This window comes from Carcharhinus amblyrhynchos, chromosome 5 (genome assembly GCF_965287045.1).
Source record: "Carcharhinus amblyrhynchos chromosome 5, sCarAmb.v2.hapA, whole genome shotgun sequence".
NCBI classification, from domain to species: domain Eukaryota; kingdom Metazoa; phylum Chordata; class Chondrichthyes; order Carcharhiniformes; family Carcharhinidae; genus Carcharhinus; species Carcharhinus amblyrhynchos.
In genome coordinates this window covers 2,772,223-2,784,218 of record NC_137328.1, presented here as the reverse complement: position 1 = coordinate 2,784,218, position 11,996 = coordinate 2,772,223, and the positions used below count along the sequence as shown (strand labels likewise).

The following is an 11,996-nucleotide window of genomic DNA, read 5'->3' as shown; positions in this document are numbered from 1 at the left end:
GACCGTGCTAAATTGCCCCTTGGTGTCAGAGGGACTAGCGGGGGTAAATACATGTGGTTATGGGGATAGTACCTGGGTGGGATTGTGGTCGGTGCAGACTTGATGGGCCAAATGGCCTCCTTCTGCACTGTTGGGAATCTGTGATTCTGTGGATTTTATAAGATAGTTTGCCACCTCTACCTGAACTGTTTCTCTCTCATTATTGTTTTATGTTATCTTTTAAAACCCAGGGCTCTGAGTGAGAGCAATCATCAGAAAAGTGAAAGCAGTCCAGTAACCGAGAACGCCAGTGAGGAGAATAACACTACACCTTCAGGAGTGCAAGATCATTTAGACACAGCTGACAATTTACATACAGAAATCTCTTACCAGGACCTGCCATCCTGTCCAATCTCTGTAGCATTAATAAAGGAAAACTCCCAGGATCTAGATACTGAGACCAAAAATAAGTCTGAGCTATGTTAGTATTCTTGAAGCATTGTGCAAGTTCCTTCTACCCTTCGAATTCCCCCCTCTTCCCACCTCCCCCCAACCCCATGTTCTCCTGATTCACTTTGGCGCAAAGTTCTGTGGGTCCACTTGACCCTTCAGTACCTCATCAAAGTGTCTGTTCTTCCTGTGCGGGTCTAAGCGGTAAGTACTGACAGACTGCCGGCTCAAAGAGGACATCTCGGCTCAGTCCTGCTATTGATGTCTCCACATATGGGCGCTGGAGTGTGGTCGAGAGCTAGAGACCTTGCCAAATTTTACCTCTCCAGGACTGAGGCTAATTGTAAAACCTCCTACTGCCACCCATGGTCAGGTCAGTAAACTCTCAGATGGGAAATTAAGCCTTTTGGACACTTCTGAATAGTGTAACTCTGGGTCATTATACCACGTGGTGTTCACCTACTGAGCCATTTGGGGAGCTTTCGCCTCCTCTTCCCCATCTGATCCCCTCTCCGCTCCTCCTCTGTATTTCCCCCCTTTCTGCCCCCGCTCCTCTCCACCTCCTTTCACTCCCCCCTCCAATCCTCTCCTCCTATTTCCCCCCACCTCTCCTCCACATCCTCTCCTCCTCCCCTCACTGTCCCTTCTCCCAGCTGCCCCTCTCCTCCCCCCTCCCACTTGCCTCCAACTCCCCTCCTCCCCTTCCCTCCCCCTCCCCCGATGCTATCCTCTTCCCTCCTTTCCTCTCCCCACCCCCATCCTTTGTTCAAATGAATTGTGTAAAAGAAAAATAATATTGGGCACTGCCTCATTAATCTAGTAAGTTGTGTTTTATTTTAAACTTAGTATGGTCTTGTGGGAATATCATTACTTCACTAGCAATTGTGACATTCATTGAAGTAATCTTTCATTATTACTCTTTTCTTTAAAAAAAAACGCAAAATATCAAACATGTGAATTGAGAACCAAAACCCTCCCCCCCCAACCCCCCCAAATTTGACTTTGACGCAGTCATTAATCCATTGATGCATATCCAATGGGACCTGGGATTTAACCAGTCAAGCAGCTCAGGTTCAGTGAGTGTCATGCTATGGTGGGACGTATTTTCCAGCTGCTGTATTGTGGCCCACATCTGGCTAAGTTCAAGGCGCCTGGTTGATACACGTCCAAAGAACTATTTGTAAGCAGTTAGCTTCACTCTCCACTGGTCGCACGACGCCGGCTGTAACGACTCACGGTCCAGATCTCCCTCCTCCTCCTCCCCATCCACACCACCCCCCCCCGCCAGTTAAAAATTCTAACCTTTACCTTGTAAAGGAGGAAGGGTCACCTCTAATAGTTGACTCTTCCTGTTCACTTGGGAGGAGATTTAGAAGCGTCTCTTCGAAACGGTGTCTGCGGCAGTGTGACGGAGACATTTCCAAATAGTGAGGAAGGACCAGGTTGCGCCCTGTTGCTATAGTTAGGTAGATACTGAGCCCAGGTCACTTGTAGCACCAACATTGATTTGATTTTGTGTTGTGTGTGTGTGTGTAATACAGAACTGAACAAAGCTTACCATACTAAGAGTACATTGTTTTCTTGCACTAATGCATCTGGTAAAATGTTTTTTTTTAATCGATTATTTAAAAGGAAACTTGTTTGTATAGCAGATATGGTCCTAACGATTACTGTTAATGTAGGAAAAGTTGGTGCAAAAGGTGATATGATTTGCAGTACCTCAGCATTAATCTTTAATGAATGTTCATTCTGTAACAGTGATACCTGTTCATAAACTGTGTAGATTTCCTTTTTTTTCTTGCACATCTCCATTGAGACGTGTGTTACAATGTTGTAGTGAGACTACTTTACATGAATAAGAATTCCATAGGTTAGGTTTTGTTTGCCAAGTTTACAGTTTATTCTACTTTTTTTTTGTTTTATATAAAACACTTTAATTAAATCACTATATGGGTTGTCAAGACCCATTGCTCGTTAAAATGACCTTTTGTTTGGCACACGTCTCTTCGGTTCACACCCAGATGTTTGCATTTTCAAATGAAATATTATTGTGATCAAGGTATTTTTGAAATGATGCTTTCGGAGAACAGCAGCAACTCGTATCCTGTTCCGTGAAGCAGTTCATTAAACTTCACCTATTTTCATGTTGAAAACAGGGGGGCAAAATGGGAGCAGTTTCTGTGAAAAAGACAGGGATATAGCAGGTTACCATGTATATTGTGTTCTTTCTGTTGTCTACATTGTAGTTTAGGAAACTTTTAAATATTTTTGTTATCTAAGATACTTTCGAAGTTGACTGTTTAGGACATACATTGGAAGCCTGTTGTAATTTTAAGCCAACTGTAAGGGTTGAAAAAAATGAACTCTGTAAACATTACCAAAATTAATTGGCTTTCCTCTGTATTTTGATAGTGCAGCTTCTGAACGATGCTGCTTTAGTTTCTAGCTGATCTGTAAATACTGTACTTCCTGGTATTTTGTTTTGCTGACTTGATAAATAAAAAGTGATGACTCCTTTTTAATTTTGTAACTTTCTTGGGAGATTTGTTTCTTTCCCTATTAAACACCACATCAAGCCAACCAACAGCTTAGCTGTGAGTCATCGCACCTTTTGAGATTGTCAGCTCAATTTGACACCCTGTCCAGAAACTGGCTTTTGGCGTGTTGAAGTAGGACCCTTAGTTCCAGCTGTTAGGTTTTTCTCTGTGCTGGCTGGGCCAGCATTTATTGCCCGTCCCTAGTTGCCCGAGGGCAGTTGAGAATCAACCACGTTGCTGTGGCTCTGGAATCACATGTAGGCCAGACCAGGTAAGGACGGCAGATTTCCTTCCCTAAAGGACATCAGTAAACCAGATGGGTTTTTCCGACAATGGTTTCACAATCATAAGTTGATTCTTAATTCCAGATTTTTTTTTATTGAATTCAAGTTTGCCATGGTGGGATTTGAACCCAGGTCCCCACAACATTAGCTGAGTTTATGAATTAATAATCAAGTGATAATATCACTGAACCATCGCCTCCCCTGCATTAGAAAGTAGCTTAGCTGTAAACTGCTAACAGCGTCCAGATGTGACTGTGAACTTGATCGCTGCAACAACAAGTATGATGGATTCTGATAGTTTTTTTTGAGTTTTGAAGGGCTTGGATTTGGTTAGGGTAGAGTATTTGTTTCCATTTGGGTCACATCTAAAACTAGGGCCTATCAGTATGTAGGTCGCTAATAAATCCAGTTGGGGATTCAGCAGAAACATCTTTATCCAGTGAGTGGGGAGAATGTGGAACTTGCTCCCACACGGAATGGTTGAGGGAATAGTATGCCCCAAGACACATCACACAGCATTAGAGAACAGGAGCATTATAAAATAAAGTATGACTGAGTCACATGAGATGTTAGGTCAGATGACTAAAGGCTTGGTCAGAGAGGTTTTAAGGAACATCTTAAAGAAGGAAAGCAAAGTAGGGAGGGAATTACAGGTCTCAGGGCCTAGGCAACTGGAGGCACAAAGACCGATTAAAATCGGGAATGCTCAAAAACCCAGAATTAATGGACCTCAGACATCCCAGAGGGATGTGGGGCTGAAGAACATTGGGCGGGGAGAGGGGGCTATGGAAGGATTTGAAGCCAGGATAAGTATTTTAAAGTTGAGACATCGATGGTCTATGACGCCCAGTCAAGCAAGCAAGGGGTGTCGGAGTGTGATGGTAACAGCAGAGGTTAAAATCTCACGACTGGAATTGAATTTTTTTTGGAAAGTCTTCACTTTCCTTCCAGAAGGCAAAATGTTGCCTTGAGAGAACCAGCAAAATTTCTAAATAGAACAGAGGGAGAGAGAGAGACTTCAGCTTCTTTCTTGCTTGATCCCTCTGCTAAAACTAAATTGCAGTCTCAGAATTCTCAAAACTGAAACCTTCAACTTGCTGGAAAGAAAAAGAATTGTCCAAAAATACATGACCTTATCTCCTAACAATGCAGGATCATAAAAGTAATACTAGAGTAAACACAAACAACCCCTTTTAAACCATTTGACAAGCAATAAAAGGACAATTCCAGGGTGGCATTGCTGCCTCACAGCACCAGGGGACCGGGGTTGGATTCCTGGTTTGGGTCACTGTTTGTGTGAAGTTTGCATGTTCTCTCCATGTCTGCATGGGTTTCTCCTGGGTGCTCCAGCTTCCTCCCACAGTCCAAAAGACATGCTGGTTAGGTGCACTGGCCATGCTAAATTCTCCCTCGGTGTCCCTGAACAGGAATATGGTGACTGGGGGATTTTTGCAGTAACTTCATAGCAGTGTTAATGTAAGCCTACTTGTGACACTGATAAATAATCTTTTCAAAAAAAAAGTTGGCAACAGTGGCATCACCTGAAGCTGTGAGCTGCAGAAATCATGATTTTAAAAAAACTTTTCTTAAAGGTACACTAACGCCATATAAGGATGGGAGGAGGCTTGTGAACTGATTATGGATATGTCGAACTATTTCAATGCAGTAAAATCCACATAAAATCTCAGCTTCTACTTCCACCTTCACTTCAATCTAACATGTTCAAAATGGTAATTGGATAGATGGTGATATAAGGATGATTGCAATCAATACACACAATAATAAAAACTCCTTCAAAATATCCAGAGCAACTTTGAAGATGAGGATGTGGATTATACAGTTACCATGGTTGCTAAATTGTCATGGTTTTGCTTGGAGGTTTCAAAAGGATTCTCCACGGTGGGAGTTGATGAAAAGTTGCAAAAGTTGACCTGTCTTCATAAGGTTTAGTTGCTACTGCGCTAACCTCTGAGATTGTACACATCGTGACTTTTCAGTGTCTAAGCTGCCACTGACTCCAGCCCAGAGGGAGTGCTGCCTTGACAGCTTCATCCGTATAGTCACCCTCCCGATTATTAAACTGATTGTTGTTATGGAAAGAGGACATATATATAACACAAATCCCAAAGTGCTGCATAGGAGAATCAGGAAACAGAATATGACATTGAGCTTCACAAGGAGATATGAGGACAGGTAGTGACAAACCTGTATAAGGTTTTTTTAGGAGGCTTTCAAAGGAGGACAATGACACAGAGAGTTTTCCGGTGGGGATTCCAGAGCTTGAGACTGAGTGAATTGATGGCACGTCTGTCGAGGGTGGACTGATTAAAATCGGAGATGATGAAAAAGCCAGTTTCTCAGGATTGTTGGGCTGGAGCAGATTACAGGAACAGGGAGGGGAGAGGCTACAATGGAATTTTAAAACCATGATGAGAATTTTGAAATCAAGATGTTGCTTGTGTGGGTGCCACTGTCGGTACGGGGGTGAAAGGTGACTGGGGCTTTGTGTAAGGTAGGACACACACACAGCAGTGTTCCAGATAAGCTTGAATTTATAGAAGACAGAATGAAAGATACCAGCCAGGTCAAATAGAATTCACGACAAATAGTTCAGCTACTTACTCTCTCGTGTCCTGGTCAGTTTCATTCCTACACAGCAGTTGCAGTGACCGCTTGCTCACCTGTCACTACAGACTTGTGGGTCCTATGAGGAGAGGCTTTAAGAAGACGACCGTCATCCCGGTACCATAGAAAAGCCAGGCAGCGAGCTTTAATGACTATTGTCGAGTGACTCTGACATTTGTCATTATGAAGTGCTTTGAAAGGCTAGTCATGGCATGAATCAATTCCAGCGTCCCAGATTGCCTGGATCCACTACAGTTCATCTACCACTGCAACAGGTCCACAACAGATGCCATCTCCCTGACTTTGCACTCAACCCTGGAACATCTAGATAACAAGGACACCTATATCAGACTCCTATCTATTGACTACAGTCAGCCTTCAACACCACCATCCCTATAAAGCCCATCTCCAACTGGGTCTCGGCATCTCTCTCTAGATTCCTTCTGGATCTTAGACTTCCTAATCCACAGATCACATTAAGTAAGGATAGGCAACAACACCTCCACGATCATCCGCAACACTAGTGCACCAAAAAGCTGTGTCCTCAACCCCTTACTATACTCCTTATATACCTATGACCGTGTGGCCAAATTCCTCTCCAACTCCATTTTCAAGTTTGCTGATGACGCCACCGTAGTGGGTCAGGTCTCAAATGATAGGACAGAGTACAGGAAAGAGATAGAGAATCCAGTGAACTGGTGACGACAATAATCTCTCTCAGGGTCAACAAAGAAGAGATAGTCATCGACTTCAGGAAGTGTAGTGGAGGACGTGTCCCTGTCTACATCAACAGGGACGAAGTGGAAATGGGCAAGAGCTTCAAGTTTCTAGGTGTTCAGATCACCAACAACCTGTCCTGGTACCTCCCCCCCCCCACCTCCCCATGCCGATGCTATAGCTAAGAAAACCCACCAATGCCTGTACTTTCTCAGGAGGCTAAGGAAATTTGGCATGTCAGTTGCAACGGAGATGAGGGGGTTGGACTATGAAGAGAGACTAAATAGACTAGGTCTGTACTCGGAGTTTAGAAGGATGAGGGGTGATCTTATAGAGACGTATAAGATAATGAAGGGGATGGATAGGGTAAAGGTAGAGAGATTCTTCCCGCTTAGAAAGGACAGCAGGACTAGAGGGCATAGCCTCAAGATGGGGGGGGGCAGTTTAGAACGGAGTTGAGGAGGAACTTCTTCACTTCAAAGGGTGGTGAATCTCTGGAATTCTCTGCCCATTGGAGGCTGTCTCGCTGAATATATTTAAGTCACGGGTAGATAGGTTCCTGATAGACAAGGGAATTAAGGGTTATGGGGAGAAAGCGGGAAAGTGGAACTGATCCACTTCAGATCAGCCATGATCTTATTGAATGGCGGGGCAGGCTCGAAGGGCTAGATGGCCTACTCCTGCTCCTATTTCTTATGTTCTTATGTTCTTAACTCTCACCAACCTTTGCAGATGCACCATAGAAAGCATTCTTTCTGGTTGTATTACACCTTGGTAAGGCTCCTGCTCTGTCCCAAACCACAAAAAAACTACTTAGTGCTGCAAACGAAGCTCAGTCCATCACGCAAACCAACCTCCCACCCATTAAAACTGTCTACACTTCCCGCTGCCTTGGAAAAGCAGCCAGCATAATTAAGGAACCCATGCGCCTTGGATGTTCTCTCTTTCACCTTCTCCTGAAAAAGGTACAAAAGTCTGAGTCACGTACCAACCGATTCAAGAACAGCTTCTTCCCTGCTGCTGTCAGACTTTTGAATGGACCTACCTCGCATTAAGTTGATCTTTCTCTACAACCTAGTTATGACTGTAACACTACATTCTGCACTCTCTCCTTCTCTATGAACGGTATGCTTTGTCTGTATAGCACGCAAGAAACAATACTTTTCACTGTCTACCAATACATGTGACAATAATAAGTCAAACCAAATCAAATCAAATTTAAATTTAAAACATTGTCTACTTGTAAGTAAATTCAAAAGGATTTTTTTTTAACCTGAGGGATCCAGAGCATTACCCATCTAATATCCTCAAGTTAAATTCCATAATTTCAGGAGCCTTTGTGTGTGTCACATTGACAATGGACAGCAGCTGCTTTAGTGAGCAAGAAACAGCAAGAAAAGACCTGTTCGCCGTTGAAATATGAGATGGAAAATGGGAGCGTATAAACCAACATAATTCAGTGGAGAAAGGGATGGTAATTTAGTTTACTGAACCCCGCCGACTGGTATTAAACATTAACATGAACACATTTTCCAATGAAAGATAATTAATGACTGAATAAATTGATTTAAACACAAAAGCTGCCATTTGTGGTGCAATTATCTTTGGCTGAAGAAAGCTGTAATTAGTATATTGACCCACTGGCCATTGGAAATGGGTAGTAGCTTTGCATTCGAGTAGGCTATTTATGTTTTCCTCATTCTCTGTGCGATAAATGTTAAAGTAAACATGAACTTCACAGGGCAGGAGCAGAGACACATTTCATGTGGAACTTTGCTGATGATTTTCCTGTTTGTTTTTAGTATTTAATGTTAACTGTCGTTTAGTAATAAGTCCACTTGTACATATACACCCCGCAAGTAAATCTGTACCGACCGAAAATTCTCCCTTGTTAATAACATACAGCTGGGAATGAGAAAAGCCCATGTGAATCCATCCTTCCTACAGAATATACTGTATCACACACACATCATTGGTTTAGGGGGAGGCCATTCAGTCCCTCAAATCTGCTCCTCCATTCAGTAAGATCATACTTGATCTGTATATTAACTCCACCCACTCTCCTTGGCTCCAGATCCTGAGTTTTAAACATCGGTCCAGCAGAAATCTATCAGATTTAAAAATATGATTGATCCAGTGACTCTCTTTTGTGGGAGAGAATGCCTCACTTTTATTATCCTTTACATGAAAGAGTATTTTCTATCTTGCCTCCTGCGTCGTGGCTCTGATTTGAATATAATGTTTCCTTGACCTAAGCTCCCCCACCAATCTACGTCTTTACACAATGCGAAACATATATATTCATTTTTCTCAAAATCCCAAAACCCTCAGTCAAATCGCCCTTAACCGTCCATGTTCCAGCAAACAGGCCTGGTTTATGTAATCTCTCGTCATATCCTAATCAACAGGGTTCTCATAACCTTTGTTCTGAATTCCTCCTAATGGTACAATGTACATACTATTCCCAGGATGTGTCCAACTAGGGCTTTGGAGAGGTGGAACAAAACCTGCTTCTCTTTATATTCTATCCTATGTCCTATTCTATTTGGTGGCACAGTGGTTGGCACTGCTGCCTCACAGCGCCAAGGACCCGGGTTCAATTCCGGTCTTGGGTAACTGTGTTCACTGGTTTCTTCTGGGTGCTCCGGTTTCCTCCTGCAGTCCAAAAGATGTGCTGGTTAGGTGGATTGGCCTTACTAAGTTGCCCCTTTGTGTCTTGGGGACTAGCATAGTGAATGTGTGGGGTTTATGGGGATAGGGCCTGTGTGGGATTGTTGTTGGTCCAGGATTAATGGGCCGAATGGCCTCCTTCTGCACTGTAGGGAATCTACGATTCCATCCCTTAGATTAATATTTCATTTGCCTTTTTGAATGAAGGAGGTGGCTGCGCAAATGGTTTCTAACTGATTCTAAGATAATTGAGCAAATGACTTACCTAAAACAAATGGACTTGCCAGAGTAATTGGATTCCTCTTTGAAAGAGCCAGTGCAAATGTAATGGGTCAAATGGTCTCCTTCTGCACTGTATGATTCTCAAGAGCTGGAAATGACTCTGAGAGGAGCCATGAGCCTGAGCCTTTGAGTCAAGCACAAGAGTTTGAAGAAGCAGTGTGGGGGTGACAATGAAGTGTTCTTGAATGTGACGTCTGGGAGATTATAACAAGGCTGTTCCACAAAATCACCTCAATGAAAATGAGACAGGGTTCGAAATATAAATTTAGGGCTAATGTCAGGAAATTCTGGTTCACACATTGAATTGAATTTAACTAGAATGGTGAGGTGTACGTTTTAGAACTAAGAAATAATGTATAGAATCATAGAATCCCTACAGTACAGAAGGAGGCCATTCAGCCCATCAAGTCTGCACTGACCACAATCCTACCCTGGCCCTATTTCTGCAATCCTCATTTACCTTGCTAATCTCCCTGACACTAGGGTCAATTTAGCATGGCCAATCAACCTAACATGCACACTTTGGACTGTGGAAGGAAACCGGAGGAAACCCACGCAGACATGGGGAGAATGTGCCAACTCCACACTGAGTGGAGGCTGGAATCGAACCTGGGTCCCTGGTGCTGTGAGGCAGCAGTGATAATGTTATGTGGGGGGGGGAGGTTTGTACATCAGGATGGGCTGAATGGCTTCCTCATCCATGTTTCGTGATCTTTTGAAAAGGGGTACTTGGATACATGCAATTAGATTTTCTTTCGGGCATCACCTTTTTTCTCTGCCATCTGCTGTGGGTTGTTCCGAAGGAAATTATCACCAGGATGTGGCATTGCAGTCTTATATCAGTGTCATCATCCTGTGGATTAGAGGAAGCTTTACAACAAGCCGTAACTAGTCTCTGCAAGATTCGACAACCGCCAACAACACATTTCAGGAAGTTTAACCCTGTGGTGACAGTTCTGCTATGGCTCACCAACACAGGAAAGAGAAGGCCAAAGGTGGAATGACCTCAACGAGGCCCATGAGGGTGGTCTCTTGGAGTCTGAGCTCCCTGATTGAGGTAATAATTGCCTACCCAATCATGGAGCCTCGCCTGTATATAAATATGGGAGTGTCAGGTCCACTGCTGCTCTGGATTTTGCCTTTGTACTAGGAGCACTTTTAGGAGAGGAATTGAGTTTGTAAATAAAGTAAAGCTGGTGAAGGAACACCAGTCTTGGAGGAGTTATTTCAGGGAGATGACCTTGAATTTACAATGGGGTCTCTGAAAGGATAGATGTGGAGAACATGTTTCCATGCTCTGGGGGGGACTAGGAATGTAATATATTCACTAATAATTCAAATAGGTAATTCAGGAGATATGTTCCTATTCAGAGAGGGGTCAGGATATGGAATTCACTACTCCATGTGTTAGTTGGGACAAATAGTTTGGATGCCTTTAAGGAGAAGCTAAGTAGGCCCTGGGGGGATAGGATTATAAAGATATGTTGTTGGGGGTTATATGAACAAGGGTAGGTGAAGACTTGATTGGACCATAAGCATCAGCTAGGCTGGTTGTAGAGTAAAGGGTTAACTTGAGTGTTTGCTACTGAGTATGTGCTGAAGGAGCTATGTCACAGTGACATCACTCCCTGAGGAGGATGAGTGAGAAGCTTCTTAGTGAGTAATTCCAGCCAAGCCTTGGTCTTATTTAACCTTGTATTGATGTGCTGTGCTTGGTTGAAGTCATTAGGTTACATTTGAGCTTCATTTGAAGCAATTTTTAAAAGTGGCATCTTGGCCTTTTGGCTAAGATGCAAATGAGATCAAGCCTTGGAGAAGGAGGAGCTACACCTACTCCAATCAGCTTGGATCATGTAGATCAAGCCTAAGACAGGAGGTGAGAGCCCTGTCCTGCCAGCTTGGATTGGGAATGTCCCAACTTGTTGAGACTCTGAATTGGATTGAATTTGAATAAAAACAAAAAAAACTTTTGTAACTAAATGTTTTCAATCAAAGACCTTCAGCAAGGTCTCATCTATAATTAGAAAGTAAGAAATGCCGGAACGAGGAAGCAGGCTGATTGGGTTGAATGGTCCTTTGTGATTTCTTATCCATAAGACAATAAGAAAGGCTTCCCACATCTACAGGCAACAACAGTATTAGGACGATAAAGGATTCTAAGCCTTCATACCTGACCAAGGTGTGATGGCACAGAAAATCCAATCAATTTTATTTGGTTTTATATCTCAGAAAAATCAGCATTTAATGAGCTTGTCATTATTGTCATGTTATTGTTGATTGCCAATTGTAAACAATTTGAGAAAGTTTAGAGAGAGTTCATTGCACACCATCTTTATTGATGAGAAATTAAACTAAGGCCCCTCAGTGTCTTCTCAGCTGACTGTAAGTAATCCCACTGAATCTCAAAACAAAACTGGTGTGTTCTCCTAAGTCATATTTGTCCCTCAACTAA

General features: G+C 43.0%; 1 protein-coding gene across 9 annotated transcripts in view; it reads left to right on the top strand.

Annotated features, from left to right (window-relative positions):
• znf462 (zinc finger protein 462) overlaps positions 1–2,943 on the top strand; it is a 101,071-nt gene extending 98,128 nt beyond the window's left edge. For all 9 annotated transcript variants that reach the window (XM_080188334.1, XM_080188330.1, XM_080188331.1 and 6 more), the window contains one exon: positions 231–2,943. In XM_080188334.1, coding sequence (XP_080044460.1) covers positions 231–465 — 235 coding nt within the window. In that variant the 3' untranslated portion in view covers positions 466–2,943. The remainder of the gene's footprint in view (positions 1–230) is intronic.
• The last annotated feature ends 9,053 nt before the right edge of the window (positions 2,944–11,996 follow it).